The sequence below is a fragment of the Silene latifolia genome, chromosome 10 (genome assembly GCF_048544455.1).
Source record: "Silene latifolia isolate original U9 population chromosome 10, ASM4854445v1, whole genome shotgun sequence".
Lineage (NCBI taxonomy): Eukaryota > Viridiplantae > Streptophyta > Magnoliopsida > Caryophyllales > Caryophyllaceae > Silene > Silene latifolia.
Window position 1 is genome coordinate 21,628,115 of NC_133535.1, and position 18,718 is coordinate 21,646,832.

Sequence of the window (18,718 nt, forward strand, 5' to 3'; positions counted from 1 at the left end):
GTTTATATCTCACAGTAACAGAAACGGCCATGGGTGCCATGTTAGCCCAAACCGTAGGAAAAGAAGAAAGAGCTATCTACTACCTTAGTAAGATGTTCTTAGAATATGAGTGCAAATACACGCCACTTGAAAAGACATGTCTCGCTCTTGTGTGGGCCACGAAGAAGTTACGCCACTACATGCTTCGCTACTCCGTCAAAATATACTCCAAAATGGATCCTGTCAAATACCTCTTCGAAAAACCCGTTCTCAACGGACGCCTAGCAAGATGGACTTTGATGATCTCAGAGTTCGATCTCAAATATGTACCTCTGAAAGTTATAAAAGGGCGCGCTGTCGCCGAGTTCTTCGCAGAAAATCCCATCGATGATGCACAAACAATAGACACCTGGTCATTTCCGGATGAGGATATACTCCAAACCGATATAGACTCCTGGGACCTTTATTTCGATGGAGCATCGAACCTAAAAGGATTTGGAATAGGAGTGTTGCTCATTTCTCCTGAAGGCGAGCATACACCACTCTCTGTCAAACTCGACTTCGAGGTGACAAATAATGCGGCAGAATATGAGGCTTGCCTCATTGGACTACAAGCAGTAGTAGGTTTAGGCATCAAAAATCTTCGGGTACATGGAGATTCATCTTTGATAATCAATCAAATTACGGGATCTTGGAAAATTCGAAGCGAAAGCCTAGCACCCTATCAAGCCAGGATAGACCAAGTGGCCCAATTCTTCGATCAAGTAACTTACCTACACCTACCTCGAGAAGAGAATCAATTTACATATGCTCTTACAAAACTTGCATCTTTGATTAATATGCCGGATAATATGGTAGAAATGCCTTTATGCATCGAACGACGATCAGAACCGGCTTATGTGCACCAAATCACAGATGAAGAAGAAAAACCAGAGGAACCTTGGTTCCAAGCAATTCTGAACTTCAAACTCAACGACACCTATCCACCAGATATGGATAAGAGGGGACGTGCTATACGCCTACTGGCCTCCCAATACGTTCTCATGCAAGGAGAATTGTATAAAAGAACACCTCTTGGTGTAATACTACGTTGCCTTGATCATTCACAGGCACATAAGGTGATGGAAGAAGTCCATGATGGAGAATGTGTCCCTCACATGAGTGGCCCAATGATGGCAAAGAAAATCACGCGTTTGGGGTATTATTGGACCACAATGGAATCCGATTGCATCAAATATGTCAGACATTGCCACAACTGCCAAATCTTCGGAAATGTACAACATGTCCCTCCTTCATTACTCTACACCATGACATCTCCTTGGCCATTTTATGCTTGGGGAATTAACATCATCGGAAAAATCACCCCAGGCGGAACAGGAGGTCACTGTTTCATTCTAGTGGCAATCGATTATTTCACCAAGTGTGTAGAAGCGGCTTCTTACACTAGTCTCACAGCCAAGAACGTGGCAAAGTTCATACAAACCAATATCATCCGTCGATACGGTTGCCCACATGAGATCATCAGTGACAATGGGTCACATTTCCAGGCTGAGACTGAACAATTGCTAGCCAAGTACAAGATCAAACATCACCATTCATCGCCGTATAGACCACAAACGAATGGCGCGGTAGAGGCAGAAAAAAAAAAGGTTGTCACAATCCTCAAGAAAATGATTGACAATTATCGAGATTGGCCAAGCAAGATACCTTTTGCTTTATGGGGATACCGTACATCTGTTAGGACGCCCACTGGGGCCACCCCTTTCTATTTGACCTACGGCATGGAAGCCGTACAACCAGTCGAGCTAAAAATACCATCCTTGCGTATTTTACTCGAAAGTCAAATCCCAGAAGCCGATTGGAAGAGGGATAGATATGAAGAGCTCATCCTCCTAGATCAATGTAGATTATGCGCTTTACATAATGTGCAAACATATCAGGCGCGTATCAAACGAGCCTTCAACAAAAGGGTTAAGCCAAGGCACATCAAAGAAGGAGACTTGGTTCTCAAATCAGTTAGAGCTCTTTTACCTGTCAATCCACGAGGAAAGTTTAAACCCAACTGGGCCGGACCATTCCTGGTCAAGTCCATACTCCCGGGGGGTGCGGTTAGGATCACAGACCTAGATGAGAATGAATTTGCCAACCCGACAAATCTTGACCAACTGAAACGTTACTATGCCTAGAATAGAAACAAAAACGCGCCTCGCGTAACCTCACGTGTCGCTCCTGTGGCACGGAAGATAAACGGCCCCTGGCAAGCTGAAACAAAGCTTATGTCACTTTGCTCTTGCATTTTGACAAATCGTCATCCTCATATCATCAAATAAGTTGAATTGTACTTTGGGAGTAAGTAAAGCTCATGCTTATTTTCTAGTCCATTACGAGCTCTTGCTTAGAACAATTATTCTTTTACATTTACTCGAACTACGCGCAAGGGTTTGATTTCATTTTTTAAATGAATACGTAGGCAATCCTTCACAGGATACAACCCATTATTTTAAATGTAAATAGAAGGACATTTGCATATGCATTTGGAATTCGACAAGAACAATAAAATAAAATCACAACGGTTTCATAACCAATTAACCTTTTATTCATTTCCTTCCATAATAATAATATAATATGCCACATAATAAAAATAATGCTAAAATAAATAGGCTAGGATTCTAAAAACCCCACCTTTTTATTACAAGTAATAATAATAATAAATAATATTAAAGACTTAGGCTATTCTTCCATTTTCCCTTTGCCTTTGTCGTTCTTGTCATATTTCTTGTCTCGACCACGAGCCGGGCGCTCCTGCGCTATTTCAGACCTAATCACCAACGGTCTCTCTCGCGGTCTAGCCTTGCCATTCTTATCAACCACCTTTTCAACGACAGGAGAGGTCCTCGATTTCTTCGATGGATGAACAACTCGAAATCCAGCTTCTTCCTCTCCCTCGGTCAAGTGCTTCTCTTTCTCCTTCTCTACATCATGAACCTTATAATCAACAGGCTCACTTTTCCTTAGTCTCTCGCGCTCCTCAGGAGTAGTAGCTTTCCTCCACTGCAAATAAGAATATGATACCCATAGTGCACTGACAGAAGAATTTAGGAACCACATGTTTCTTTGAGCCCATTTGATGGCCCACTCTCTTTAGCTCTCAGTAGTAAGCGCCATGGCAGTCTGAGGTACATTGTCAAGCTTCGGAATCGTCTGCTTCAATCCAACCTGTCTCATCAGCCTCTCTGGGAAGATGCATATCATAAATTCCAAGCCAAGAATACGCACTGATCGGGTAGGATCCAAGGACGATACGCCAGTAACAGATTTGAGATGCCACCATGGTACAATCCATCTAATTAGGGGACCATCCTCGCTCTCCAGCTTGTTTTCCCAGTAGTTGCAAACTCGAGTAAAGTCCACCATGTAAAGCCTGGTCCTCATTGCAATTGAGCGAGCATGATAAGTAGGAACATTAACTGGGGGCTCGATCAATCGCAAACGCTCCATAAGCCACACCTACCAAAAAGCAGGTATTAGAACCAAAAAGAACGAAACAAAAAAAAAAAGAAAAAAAAAAAGAAAAAAAAATCGTGTTCTTTTACCTGCAAAATAATAGGACTTCCTAAATAAGGAAGGTCACGGTTGGCTTTCCTGTTATCTAACCCCAACAGCATCTCTCCTAAACATAGGCAAGCTGGGCTCCTGCGCAGCTCCATCTGCTCAACTAGGCTCAAATAGCGAGGATCACCTCTCATATACTCATCAACATGCCCGGGAAAGACATAAACATGCAATAGGCAAAACCCGAAAGCCCTACGCCTCGCAACATAGGAAATGGAAGGGTCTGCCCTATTTATTAATCGATCGATGAAATCAAGCATTCGGACTCCTTTTGAGGTCACAAGACGGTCAACCTCAGCTCTTGTCAGTCCAAGCAAATCTCTGAATTTGTTCTTATACCCTTGGGAAGTAGAGGGTATATAGGTAAATATTCCGGGTCCCAACCGCCAATTGCAGCGATTTCTTCAGGAAATGGGCAGATATCACCTCCAGGAAAGGAAAACACGTGATAGTTAGGATCCCAATACTCAAGACAAGCATCCAAGAACGGTTTGATTACCTTGATTAGCTTCAAGCTCAAAATTGATCCAAAGTTGTAGGCACCCATATCGTGTTTCTCCACGTTTGAGAACTCGTTTGTCCATTATTTAAGACGAATTTTTAAAGTATTCATGTTGTATAATTGATTAAAGAGTTTTTGTGTAATAGATGGAAGAAAGACGGAAGAATTATGTGAATAAAACCTCCATCGACGTCTATATTTATACTAAAAGTTGTTTCCTAAAATCTGTCAGGACAGACACACTGAGGAAAAGGCGCAGCACCTGTTGCGCCTCTTCAAAGGGACGCAGCTCATGCTGCGCCTCTTCCTCAGCATATAGTTCTGTGATTTTCCGCGTTGGATCTTTCCTAATTCCTTAAGCATAATTTCCTATTCATACGGGTTATTATTTTTCGTAATTCCATCAAATTACCATGTTTCGAGTTTCCTAATTCCACGGGCAAGCATTTCGAGGCAACATCGGCATTTTCGTCATTTTAGCACACTTATCCATTTCTTTTTAATTTTCCTTTTTGGGTAATCATTTCACCAATTTAATTATTTATTTTCAAACTTAGCCATTTCTTTTAACATTTTCTTTTTTTTGGAATCATTTCACTCCCGTTTCATTTCAAACTTTTTTTTGGTGAAAATGTGAAAATATATTAATAAAATGGATAATTAAGTTTTACACTATCACCATAACTACACGACATTTTTCCAATCTAATACATCAGGTAATCAATACTAAACATAAACTGGTTCCCATGGCAATTTAGTCATCTTCAGAGTCCATTTTCGTTCTTGGGACCTCCCTTGTATGTCTTGCTTTACTTGCCTCAGAATGTATCTAGGCGCCAACACTCTAGCTTCAAGTCTCGCAATGTTCCTGGCATGCCATATATGATACCATAAAGCAACAATTGCAGCCCCAACAATCTGCTTCTTCATCAAAGAGGGGCATCGCCAAGTAATAAACCAATCCACCACTCTTGTCTTAGGGATTGACAAGCCAAGCCACGCATTAAGAAGATCCCAGCATAGTGTACTGTAAGTGCATTCAGAGAACAGATGCTGATGACTTTCATTCTGTGAGGAGCAAATTGCACAAACCAAATCAGTAGTGATCCCAAACTTAAAAAGCCTATCCCTAGTCATCAGGCGACCTTGGACTATAAGCCAGCCAATAAAGGCATGTCTGGGGAGCAAGGTCCTATTCCATATCAGAGGATGCCATGAAACATGTTGATGTTGTCCCATAAGCCATTTATACCCAGTAGACACATGATACTTATCTGGAAGCAAAGCCCAAGTCCCATTAGCAAAGCCATCTTTCATAATGTCCTTGACTTGACAGATTTTCCGCCAAGTCCAACTAGTGTTAACAGAGGGTTTATAATCAAACCATTCCCTTCCTTTCATATAAACATGACAAACCCATCTAAGCCAAAGGTGATCACTCTTCATAGCCAGCCAGCTAGTGTATTTGCCAATCACAGCAGTGTTCCATAATCTGGAGTTAACAATACCCAAGCCACCATGCTTCTTGTCTTTGCAAATATTATCCCACTTGACAGAAGGGGTTTTACCATATTGGTCAGAGCCAGACCAAAGGTAATTTCTGCATATCCCCTCAATCCTATCAATTACAGTAAGAGGGATAACAAATATACGAGTCCAGTAGGAGTGCAACTGACTAAGGACAGCTTTAATGAGGACAAGCCTCCCTGCATAACTCAGTTTCTTAGCCCCCCAACTTCGAATTCTAGTCACCACCTTCTCAATGAGCCTAGTACAGTCCCCAATACCCATCCTTTTATAAGAGATGGGTACCCCCAGGTATCTAAAAGGGAAGACACCAGGTTTGAATCCAGAGATTTTCAAAATATAGTCTATCTCACCTTGATCCATACCATTAAAATAGATGTCTGATTTTTCAGTGTTCATTTCCAAACCAGAGGAGCAAGAGAAAGAAGCAAAAGCCCTGAGAAGCACCTTAATGGAAGTTCTATCACCTCTACTGAACATCAACAGGTCATCAGCAAAGCAGAGGTGAGTTAATTTCAATGGTCTACAGAGGGGATGATAATTGAAATCAACCCTGCTAGTGACTTCATTCAGAACCCTACTTAGATAATCCATACAAATGGTGAAGAGGAGGGGAGATAAGGGGTCCCCCTGCCTAATCCCCCTTTTGCCAGGGAAATACCCAAAAGAAGAGCCATTAAGTGCTATGGTGTAACTAGGAGTAGTCACACAAGTCATGATCCAATTAATCATTCTTTCAGGGAAATTCAAGGCATGAAGCATTTGATCAATAAAACTCCACTCTACTGAGTCATATGCTTTCTTTAAGTCAATCTTCATAATACTTCTGGGAGAGCAAGTTCTCCTCTTATAAAGCCTTACTAGGTCATGACAAATCAAAATATTGTCCACAATGTCCCTACCCTGGATGAATGCACTTTGGGATTCACTAACAATAGAAGGCAAAACTGTAGCCAGTCTATTGCACAAAACCTTAGAAATGATTTTGTACAGAACATTGCAACACGCAATAGGTCTGAAATCAGCAACAGTAACAGGACGAGTTTTTTTAGGTATAAGGGTAAGTGTAGTGGAGTTCACCTGTCTTAGCAACTACCCAGTAATGAAAAACTCCTGCATAGCCTCAATAATATCCTCCTCAATAACCACTGAAGCATCCTTGAAAAACTGAGAAGTATACCCATCAGGGCCTGGAGATTTATTGGCAGGAATAGACTTTAAAGCAGTCTTAATTTCTTCAGTAGTAACAGTCCTAACCATCTCCTCCCCTTGCTCCCTACTCACCACTTTCCCATTCTTGACAACAGGGACATGAATTTTCCTGACAGGCTTACTAGAGCCTAGCAAAGCTTTATAATAAGCAATGAAGGCCTCTTCAATTTCAGGAATGGTATTACAATGGTGTCCTGCCATATCCTGGATAGTCAGAATCTTATTGCTCATTCGTCTGGCTTTGATAATGCTATGAAAATAACTCGTGTTATCATCACCCTCCTGCATCCAGTGTGCCTTAGCTTTTTGAGCCAATAAACTTCTCCTAGCATTCTCCAAATCCCTATAACAATTGGAGGCTTCATTGACATCCTGCTGAATTAGCAAGTTGAGTGGATCAACATGGAGTTTTTCCTGAGCAGCATAAAGGTGATGCTTAGCAAGCTTTGCAGATGTTTCAATGTTAGCAAAAGCAGTACCATTCAACCCCTTCAGAGGATGTTTAAGCAATTTCAGTCTCTTCACCACCTGAAACATTTTAATACCATACAAAGGTTTGTCCCAAACTTCCTGGACCAAATCAAGAAACTGAGGGTCCTTACCCCACATATTAAAATACTTGAAGGACCCCTTCCTTCTGTCACCACCAGCAGTCAAATTAATAGTGCAAGGACAGTGATCAAACTCCCCTTCAGGATGAAACAAAGGAAACATCAGGGAATTGATCAAGCCACTCATCATTACACATGGCTCTATCAATCCTACTGAACACCATGGCACCTGGTTCATGTTTGTTGTTCCAGGTGAAATAGGCACCATGGGCAGGAAGGTCAACAAGACCACAATCATCCACACATTCCTGGAATCCTCTTAATTCATAATTGGAAACTTCAGACCCCACTCTTTCACACATAGCAAGAACATTTTTGAAGTCACCCATGACCAACCAAGGACCATTAACAGCTTGTCTCATATTTCTCAAAGAATCCCACAAAGGAATTCGTTCATGAACCTTATTAAATCCATAGATAACTGATATCCACCAAGCCTGACCATTAATACAAGTGATCTTAACATGAATAACTTGAGCTTCAATACTAAGAATGTCAACAGTATAGTTCCCAGAATCCCAAATTAGCCAAATCCTACCCCCATCATGAACAGAGGTATTATGCACCAGACTCCAGTTAGCACCAATCCCCTGATGTACTTTATTGATAGCATTAACCCTGACTCTAGTTTCTAATAAACCAAAAACTCCTATGTTATTATTATGCAGAAAATAACTAACCTCCTTCTGTTTATTCACACTATTAATACCCCTCACATTCCAGAATCCAATGCTACCCATTTTCCTTTTGAGAAGAACTACCCTCCATTTCCCCTGCAAGGACACTCCTATAGTGAACAGAATGTTCCAAGACCTCCATAAAAGTTCTTGTTCCACTGCCCAAACATATCCCACCATGCCTAGTCATCTTGGTAATGATTCTGGCAGGTGTGAAGGCTCTCATAATAGTTGGCATTGGTGTAACCATCCCTGGCATAGGAGTAGCCATCCCCCCTAAACTCTCAAGACCCAAAGGACCCCGAGCTTGAACTATAGGTTGTTCAGGTTGTTCAGGTGCTACCTCATGCTCATCAGAAGGAACAGTCTCAGTCATTGGAACTTTCTTAGGTCTCCAAACCTGCTTCACTGGCCTAGAACCCTTAGAGTTCTTAGCTTTCCTACAATCCCTAGCAATATGACCCAACCCCTGACAATCCGTGCACAGAATGGGCTTCCATTCATAGTGAACAATTTGCCTGTGATTGTTGTCAAGTTCATCAGCAAAATGAATTATATCAGGTAATTCAGTCCCCATTTTTACCTCCACCATAACCCTAGCATGACCAAGGAAAGTTTTCAACAAAGTATTACTGTCACATCTCACTGGCTTACCCACAAGACCTGCAATCTTCATCAGCGCATTTCCCCAGAACTTCAATGGAAGGCCATAAAAGCGAATCCAAATAGGTACTACATCAACAACTTCCTTAACCATTTTAGATTCCGGGGTCCATTCCTTAACAATCAGAGGTTTATTGTCAAAGAAAATTGGTCCTGCTTGCAACACCCTCAGTTTTATTTCCTCAGTCTTAAAACGCACCTGGAAAGTACCATTAGAATTGAACGATATCTTATCAAAATCAGTATATCCCTAGACACGTTTAATAAAACCATCAATAACTTTGAAAGGAGGATTCGCCCCAAGTACATAACAATAGACCGCAGTAGACCAAAATTTCAACTCAGATTCAACATCTGCATTAGTAAGTTGTAGAGGTCTTACCACAGCATCAGTTTCTAAGTCGGAAGATTGAACCCTACCTTGAACCTCCGTCCATTCAGACTCAGAGCCACTCCTTTCTTCCGAGATGGAATCCATAACAGAACCGAGATTATATGGACGGATAATCGAATCCTTCTCAGACGAGCGAGCATCCAGGTGATTAATCCCCAAAAGCTCATCATCATCCTGATCAATGATTCGAAATCTCGATCCACTAGCTTTATTATTTGATTTATTAGTACTAATTTGTGATTTTTTTTTGTAGATTTTGTGATATTAATTTGATTGTTCTATTAGATTTAGGGGAATTTTTCCGAGTGCGTGCCATTGTAGAAAACGAAAAAGCTACCCTAAATCGCCTCTCTTACTAGACTCTCTCTCTAACTTATATGTTTCATTTCAAACTTATATGTTTCTATTTTTCATTTTTTTTAGGTGGTAACCCTCCCTACCGTCCGGTCATTTTCGGTAAATTTTTTGCATTTTCTCGAGTCTTTGTCTTGCGCTAATTTAGGCCATATGTACAAATATGTGTTTTATGTGCAATTCTTGTGTAAATTTCGATAGCATGACGACATAAATCGTCATCTACCAAACTTGTTAAAAGCTAACCTGTAGGTACAAACAAGCAAACATCAGCAAAGGCACTCAGGCCATCATATATACAACCAAAAGAAGTATGTACACCAAACTGGGGGCTCGAGCCCGAAACAAAGTATATGAAATGCAAAATGAAGGTCCTAAAAATGTACAAAAGTGTATGAAGTACAGCCAAAACAGCAAAAGAGGGCAACAAACTACTACTGGTCGCCGTCTAACTCAGTAACTCTCGCCTCGAGAGCAGCAATCTCGGCGTCGCGGACCTCCAACTCCCTCAGCAGACGAGTTGTCTCCTCCTGGGACTGGGCTAGCTCTCGCTCCAAGTCACGCTCCCTATGCAAACGACAATAATTGGCTCATGTCAATCATTTCAGGCATAAAGAAAGTTAGAAAGTTCAAAAATGGAGTAAACGGAAGGTTCATACCTGACGTCCTCGACCGCCAGCGAGTGCCTCGACGGCAGTAGCCCGTAGCCGGTTGGCTACCCTCCACAAAGCCACAAACCGAGATGGCGCCACCTTCATTTCAATAAACAACGATTCTCAAGGATTGGACAAATTTAAACGAATGTATTCTTATACGAAAGCTAAACAAGTTGGGGAACATACCCTCCGAATCAGATGCTGCCACTCGTCCAGGCCGGCATCTGTCACCGCCACGCCAAATTCGCGAAGCTCGGAGATCGTCGTCCTCCCCGTCGCATCAGTGTACTCGAGGGTCTCGGGGTACGCTGGGGCTCGATGCCCGCCACCTCAACCTCCTGCAAAATTCAAAAGGTTTCCTTTAATCGATGATCATTCATCATGCTTTCAAGATAATTGAAACACAATTTGAAGCACTTACAACGACGGGCCAGTACGCCAACCTCCGGTAGAGGAACGCCGAGTAGTCCTCGCCAGGAAGAAGGAGGGCGTCGCCACCAACGTCTGCCAAGTCTTCCTCCCTCTCAGCATCGGAAGGCTCCCTGAACATCGTCCGAGGAGGATCGATGGGGACCGTCAAGACATCTCGAGAGCACTGACGAGTCAAACGCTCGCCCAAGTACCACACGGGACCCATCGACGTCCTCAGAAGCAACCGGCTCGAGCTCCTAGGTCGAATGACCTCAGCCACAAAAGGAGGAACGCCGGTGTAGTCCACCCAAGGCCTGGGCACCCACTGTGACAAGAAAACGAGAGGTCATTCTTATGATCAGTTCTGAAAGAAAGCAATGAGAAAGCAAACAAAGAAAGGTGAGTCGAAGATACTCACGCCATCCAACTGCAGAGCATTCACGTCCCGTCGACAGGCGTCGTGAAAGGAACGCTGGCTCTTCGTGCGACTGTGGACGCGGGCCACGGGGGCGCTTGGGACAAGCGTTTGCATTTGTGGAGTCGCCACCAATTTATTGTGGAAAATTGGAAACCGTTCGAATACCTCGTGCCATGTCAAGACACAAAGTAATGACATGAACACTAAGAACTCGTTACCCTTAGCATTCTATGTCTAGAATGACTCTCGTGGATGCCAATGAACACGGATGTTCGCAGAGATCTAGAGTAAGGGGTGAGAGTACGTATTAGGAAGCTCTTTTGATCGAACACCTAATCCCGTCTGCCTCGATAGCGGCCTCTACTAATGATTAGGGAAGTTATTTATACTCGATATATTGTCGATTATATGCATGCAATGCAACATCCAACGTTTTAATCCTAACATGTGAGAATTAGACTAAGTCGGTGAAACATGTAGTTTAGCATACAATTGGGTCGAAGTGGAATTTAAGTTGGTTACATGTGAAAACATACATGCAATGCGATAAAAGAAATACAATGAAAAAAATACAATGAATGAAAATTACAATAATTACATCGGATTTATTGATTTATGTCGAAAATACATTTAAAATGGATGATTTTAGAAAAGAAAGAATAAATAAATTAACGAACAGATTATGAGTGATAATACGAATAATAGTTAATTAAACACGTAATTAATAAACTAGGTCAAAGCAGAAAACAGAAGTTCAGAGACAGAAATCAACCGGGAACAGGCGCAGCAGAGCTGCGTCCCTTGGAAGAGGCGCAACAGTTGCTGCGTCTGTTCCTAGGTTGAGTTCTGGCTGTGAAGCCGGAACTGCATATCGTTTAATGTTAATTGGTGATTTTAATGCTTGATTATCGATATTTGACTCGGATAGGAGTGATTAACATATTATTTACATATGAACGAGGTCATAAAAACGATAAAACATGGGTAAAACAAATAGAACGAATTATTTACAAGATTAATGAGGATTAATTAATGAATATAAACAAACTAAACAAAATTAATTATGTTAAACAAGATATTAATGATGAGTTAATGATGACAACGATGATAACAGATGAAAACCCGTTAATTATCCAGAGATTCAATATGGATGAATCGAACCTCTAAAACCCGAATTGATTTTAATGACGAAAACCCGCAAATATGAATTATAAGGGATTTAAGTCGGGATTTAATGACGGATTAATTAATGATGCATGATTTACATGTTAAAATTATCATACAAATTATTATATCGATGAAACAATGAACGATTGAAAGAAGAAAACGAAAGCAATAAGACGAACAAAAGATGAAGGAAGATGAAAGGAAGCAGGAACTGCGGCAGCCTCACGAAGAGGCGCAGCAGGTGCTGCGTCCTTTCGAAGAGGCGCAGCAGTTGTTGCGTCCTTTCTCGACGGTTGTCTTCTGATAATCCGTAAAAAGGGTTTTAAAATAAGGTTTTACAAATCGGTTTTAAACATACTTTCGACATAAATCTTACAATTGTGATTACAATAAAATAATGAACAATAATTAAAAGAAGGAATTTACACCCTCAGACTTATATGTTTGACGAAACGAGATGAACTAAGTTAACGTTTAGTGATGCTCAACTCGAATGTAGATGAAAGTGCCCTCTTGGAGGAAAACGAATAAAGTTGATTAAAGTTGATTGATGTGGAGTTGGTCAAATTGGTAGGTCATGCAAACGAGGCTGGTACTCAGAAAGATCCGAGCTTACGTGGTCGAAAGTTCAAGCACGTAGACGCCAAAAAGTAAGAACGTGGTCTAGAATGCAAAGGGAGAAGAGAAGGGCGGACACTCGCGTGAGAAATATGTGAGACCGAAGGTCTCTATTTATACTAATCACACGGAGGAAATAGGGTTTTTTGGAGAAACTTTGGAAGTGAATCTCGAAAAGATATGAAAAGATACGAAAAATACGCAGAAAAGGACTTGGGAAGAGGCGCAGCAGGCACTGGGTCTCTTGGAAGAGGCGCAGCACTTGCCGCGTCCTTTCCCAAGTGGTTTCCTCCTGCGAAAGAAAGATTTCCGTGTTTTGTTTATGGAATAACGGATTAATCTTGTTTTCCTTAATATTTTGTGTGAATATTACGGGAAATACTTTACCAAAGATTAAAAGATTGGAAAATATGGAATAGAAATATCCGGAACATTTCAGAACATTCTGACTCGGCATTTTAACGGTTATAAAAAAATGAAGACGGTTTTAGGCCCGGACTCCAAATGTACTCTAATTACTGCCAAAACGACCGTATCGGCGCGTAGATGACAATTAAGAGGTAGACACAAGTATTTGAGCGATCATTTGACGATAAACTTACGAACTGTCACAAATAGTTCCGCGTACCAAACATGCGGCCCAATCATCGCCGGGTGGTTTGCGGGAGGTGCAGAAATGAGGTATCTACAGAGCCCCCACTTTGACTGAGGCTTGGACAAGGCAAAAGTCAAAGTATAGCCATCAGGTCAATCGAAGATTACAACCTGACGACTATGGCGACGCGAGGCGGCTCAAGGGGTCTGAGCCAAGGACCTGTCGTCGGGAACATTTTAGAGTCAGTCGACTATCGGGGAGGGTCGTTTAAAGTCCATTAGACTACGTAAGGAGGCTCGCCAGCCATAAGAAGAGACCATACCTAAGGCTTGTTGAAACTCCAGGGGAAACAAAACGCGATATTGGGAGAGGGCAGCAGGACGTAGTCAGGAACTGCTGGGAGAAATCTGCTTGGGTCGGCTTCAAACAAACTTCGGAAGAGCTTGGGGTCGATGTTGATCTCCATGTCTCGAGAGGGACGATTGTCTGTCGTGAACTCGCTGGGGGAACATAATCGGGAACGTATCTCCATGTCTCGAGAAGAACGATTGTCTGTCGTGAGCTCTCGCTGGGGGAAATATAATAAAGGCGTGTCGAAACACCTGTCAGGGAATGTTGCTCGTTGTGACAAGCAAGGTCTTGGTAAAAATAATATGACGACAGTCTGCAGTTGGCTTGGAAATGCGGGTCCAGATGAAGAATAAATGTCAAACGAACCAAATATGTGATATGGCATCGAGAAAGAGGCGCACCAAAGATGGGCCCACAAATAACGAATCCATAACGAATTTTTGAAAATTCGTATGAGGGAAGCTGAGGAAGAGGCGCAGCAAGAGCTGCGTCTCTTGGAAGAGGCGCAACACTTGCTGCGTCTTTTCCTGGGCGTGTTATTCCTGCGTAAAAACCCGATGAAACAGGGGTTTATTTCATTATTTCGAAATACAAATCCTTAATTACTCTCTCAAATTCCAACCATTTCCATCAAAATTTGATCCAAAAGCTTGCATTTGCCATGACTAATCGAGGTACGTGTATTATTTTTGCATTAATCTTCTATAATTGATCAAATTAGACCGACAAAATTAGGGTTTCCAACCCAAAAATGTCGAAAATTTGGGGCTTTTCCCCCAAACGATTTTGCCTTGCAAAATTGACCTTGTAAATGGCTAATTGGTAGTATAAGGATCATAACCATGTATTTGCTTCGAATTTTCGTTGAGTTTTGAGCACTTGAGTGAAATTGTGACGGTCTCACAGCTAAACCGTAAATTGCTTCGAAAATAGCCTTAGGATTGCCCATTTGTGACGAAACTTGATATTTGGAATCCTTGTATGATGGGTAAACTTCCTACCATCTCGGAATTTTGATTGGTGACGGATTTTTCAGGACATTTCCTAGGGCATAATCGCCGTTATAACGAAATGCTGTCGAAATTACGACTCGAACCCATAACTAGGCTTCAACTTAGGCTTGACTCGTCCCAAATTACCACATGAGCAGTCGGGTTTGTGGGAAAATTGCCAAAGATGGCGAGAAAAGAGCGGTTTCGGAGCTTTGAAGGCTCGAAAATCCCCTTATTAAGGCTTGTCGTCATTTGACGCGGCCTAAATTCACTTTAATCTTGCAGGTGACGAGGCTTCTACACACTGCTCTTAACCCTTCTCATATGCTTGAGGAGGCATTAGAGGAGGCTTTCACAGCCGCGGTGACGGCTGTCGAGGTTGCTGATGACGAGGTCCTCGAGGAGGAGGTTCCTGAGGAGGAGGAGACCCCGAGACGGGCCAACGTTGGACGAGGTGGTCGCCATCTGAGGGGAGCACCTGCGTGGGCTAAGACCTGGGACAGTAGGCACCTGCTTTGGGCTGCGGAGGGTCACCTGTCCTACAGGACGGTGAAGAGCTTGGTAACTTGAATTCATCACCCTTCACTTATCTTCTTTCATTTCCATTTATTATCCCTTTTTTGCTTCATTCAAACTAAAGATAGCTTTTGTTTCGAATCAAACCAGGAGGCCGGGAATATCAGATCGTTCTCGGGCTACACGACGGCGATGGAGTGCTACGAGAGGCTGTCGGCGGAGGAGCGAGCCATGATCGAGCGGGGAGCGTTCGGTGCCTTGGTGCAGGCTTGGAGGGATATCGCGAAGAGGAAGATTCGGGCTAACCTTAGCCTGGTACGAGCTTTCTTGGATCGGTTTTGGGACACGACTTCCACCTTTCATATGCCTTTTGGTGAGGTGGGGGTCACGTTGGAGGATTACGGCATGATTTCTGGTCTGCCGTGCGGGACCGAGGTGGTGGAGTGGCTGGAGACTGCCATGAGGGTTGACTCGGCCGAGGCTAGGAGGCTGATCGGCTGGAACTTGATGCCGAAGGCTGCTGCGGTGCCTGGTTTGGTGCCTAGTTCTTACGTTCAGGACTACTTTGCAGGGAAGACCTCGACGTCAGTGGTGATTGAGGGGAGGGAGATGGCTCCTCCCCCTTGTACTGCAGAGCAGAGAGTCCGTTTGTGGCTCTGGTGGTTCTTATCTTCGATCTACCTCGGAGACAAGGGGGAGAGGTTGTCGACTAAGCTTCTTCCCTTCCTTTCTGACCTGAGCTCCCTAGGCCGTTGGGACTGGGTCACTGCTGGTTTTGCGGTCCTCATCCGCTTTATGAGGGCCATGGTTCGTCCGGAGTTGATGGAGAAGGGGACTTCTCCTGCTACTGTCGGCCCTGGACTGTTATTGAAGGTATGAACCTTCACTTTGTTTCATGAAAAAAAAGATCATTTCCTTTTCTTATCGAGTCACGAAAGATCGTTATTGACTATCTTGCTTCACATGCGTGGGTGTACTCATACTTTCCGAGCCTCGCGCCCAAGAGGACGGAGCCGGTGGAGAAGGCCTATCCCGTTGTGAGGGATTGGGTGATGTCCTGTACGAGGAGCCGGCGTTCGTTTCACGACGTCTGTCGACGGGAGGTGAACACTCTTCAGTTGGATAGCGTGAGTATTTCACCTTTATTTGTTTCTTCATTACTTTTTAGAACTGATCATAAGAATGACTTCTTGTTTGCTTTCCTTAGTGGGTGCCCAGGCCTTGGGTGGACTACGCTGGTGCTCCTCCCTTCGTGGTTGAGGTCCTTCGACCTAGGAGCTCGAGCCGGTTGTTGCCAGGCGAAGGGCGTTCGGGTTTTGCCTACTACATGTATATGTCCTTCAAGGGCATGTTGATGAGGATTTAAGAGGTCATCCCCGTTATCTGAGCCTGATTGAGCAAATGGAGCTGCGCAGGAGCCCAGCTTGCCTATGTTTAGGAGAGATCCTATTGGGTTTAGACAACAGGAAAGCCAACCGTGACCTACCTTATTTGGAAAGTCCCATTATTCTGCAGGTAAAGAATAAAATTCTTCTTTTCTCTTTTTTTTCTTTTTTTTTTTCTTTTTTTTTTTTCGTTTTTTTTTTCGTTTTTTTTTATAAAAAAACCCGCTTTTGGTAGGTTTGGCTTATGGAGCGCCTTCGATTGATCGAGCCCCCGGTTAATGTTCCTGCTTATCATGCTCGCTCAATTGCAATGAGGGCTAGGCTCTACATGGTGGATTTCACTCGAGTCTGCAATTATTGGGAAAACAAACTGAAGAGTGACGATGGCCCTTTGATTAGATGGATCGTACCATGGTGGCATCTCAAGTCTATCACTGGAGTATCTTCCTTGGATCCTACCCAATCTGTTCGCATTCCTGGCTTGGAGTTTATGATATGCATCTTCCCAGAGAGGTTGATGAGACAGGTTGGATCGAAGCAGACGATCCCGAAGCTTGACACCGTCCCGCAGACTGCCGTGGCGCTTACCACTGAGAGTCGAAGAGAATGGGCCATCAAATGGGCTCAAAGAAATGTATGGTTCTTGAATTCTTCTGTTAGTGCTCTATGGGTGTCGGATTCCTATCTGCGGTGGAGGAAATCTACTACTCCGGAGGAGCGCGAGCCTATTGACTACAAGGTTCGCGATGTGGAAAAGGAGAAAGAGAAGCATCTGACTGAGGGAGAGGAAGAAGCCGAGTTTCGAGTTGTTCATCCTTCGAAGAAACCGAAGACTTCTCCTGCCGCTAATAAGGTGATTGACAAGAATGGCAAAGCAAGACCACGAGAGAGACCGTTGGTGATTAGGTCTGAAGTGGCGCAAGAGCGTCCGGCTCGAGGTCGAGACAAGAGATATGATAAAAATGACAAAGGCAAAGGGAAAATGGAGGAGTAGCCTAAGTCTTTATTATTATTATTGTAATAAGAAGGTGGGGTTTTTAGAATCCTAGCCTAATTTTTTAGCATTATTATTATGTAGCGTACTATTATTATTAGAAATGAAATAAAAAAGGTTAAATGGTTATGAAACCGTTGTGATTTTCTTTTTATTATTCTTGTCGAATTTCAAATGCAATGACAAATGTCTTTCTATTTACATTCAAAATAAAGTAATGGGTTGTATCCTATGAAGGATTGCCTACGTATTCATTTAAAAATGAAATCAAACCCTTGCGCGTAGTTCAAGTAAACGTAAAAGAATAATTGTTCTAAGCAAGAGCTTGTAATGAACTTAGAAAATGAGCATGAGCTTGTACTTACTCCTAAAATGCAATTTAGTTTCTTTGATGATACGAGGATGACAAGTTGTCAAAATGCAAGAGCAAGGTGACATCAGTTTATTTCATCTTGGCTAGGGGCCATTTATTTTGTGTCACAGGAGCGACACGTGAGGTTACGCGAGGCGCGTTTTTGTTCCTATAGTAACGTTTCAATTGGTCGAGGTTTGTCGGGTTGGCAAATTCATTTCCATCTAGGTCAGTGATCCTAACCGCACCCCCTGGAAGTATGGACTTGACTAGAAATGGCCCGGCCCAATTAGGCTTGAATTTTCCTCGTGGATCGACAGGTAAAAGAGCTCTAACTGATTTGAGTACTAAGTCTCCTTCTTTGATGTTCCTTGGCCTAACCCTTTTGTTGAAGGCTCGTTTGATACGTGCCTAATATGTTTGCACATTATGTAATGCACGTAGTCTACGTTCATCCAGGAGGATGAGTTCTTCATATCTGTCCCTCTTCCAATCGGCTTCTGGGATTTGACTTTTGAGTAAAATACGCAAGGATGGTATTTCTAGCTCAACTGGTTGTACGGCTTCCATGCTGTAGGTCAAATAGAAAGGGGTGGCCCCAGTGGGCGTCCTAACAGATGTACGGTATCCCCATAAAGCAAAAGGTATCTTGCTTGGCCAATCTCGATAGTTGTCAATCATTTTCTTGAGGATTGTGACAACGTTCTTGTTTGCTGCTTCTACCGCGCCATT

At 42.9% G+C, this 18,718-nt stretch overlaps 1 protein-coding gene across 1 annotated transcript in view; it reads right to left on the bottom strand.

Moving 5' to 3' along the window:
* Positions 1-4,819: 4,819 nt before the first annotated feature.
* LOC141607262 (uncharacterized) overlaps positions 4,820-18,718 on the bottom strand; it is a 39,720-nt gene continuing 25,821 nt past the window's right edge. Inside the window, exons 2-6 of the mRNA XM_074426620.1 lie at positions 9,091-9,383; positions 8,205-8,982; positions 7,613-8,074; positions 6,717-7,521; positions 4,820-6,635 (exon numbers count right to left, since the gene is read on the bottom strand). Coding sequence (XP_074282721.1) covers positions 4,820-6,635; positions 6,717-7,521; positions 7,613-8,074; positions 8,205-8,982; positions 9,091-9,383 — 4,154 coding nt within the window. The remainder of the gene's footprint in view (positions 6,636-6,716; positions 7,522-7,612; positions 8,075-8,204; positions 8,983-9,090; positions 9,384-18,718) is intronic.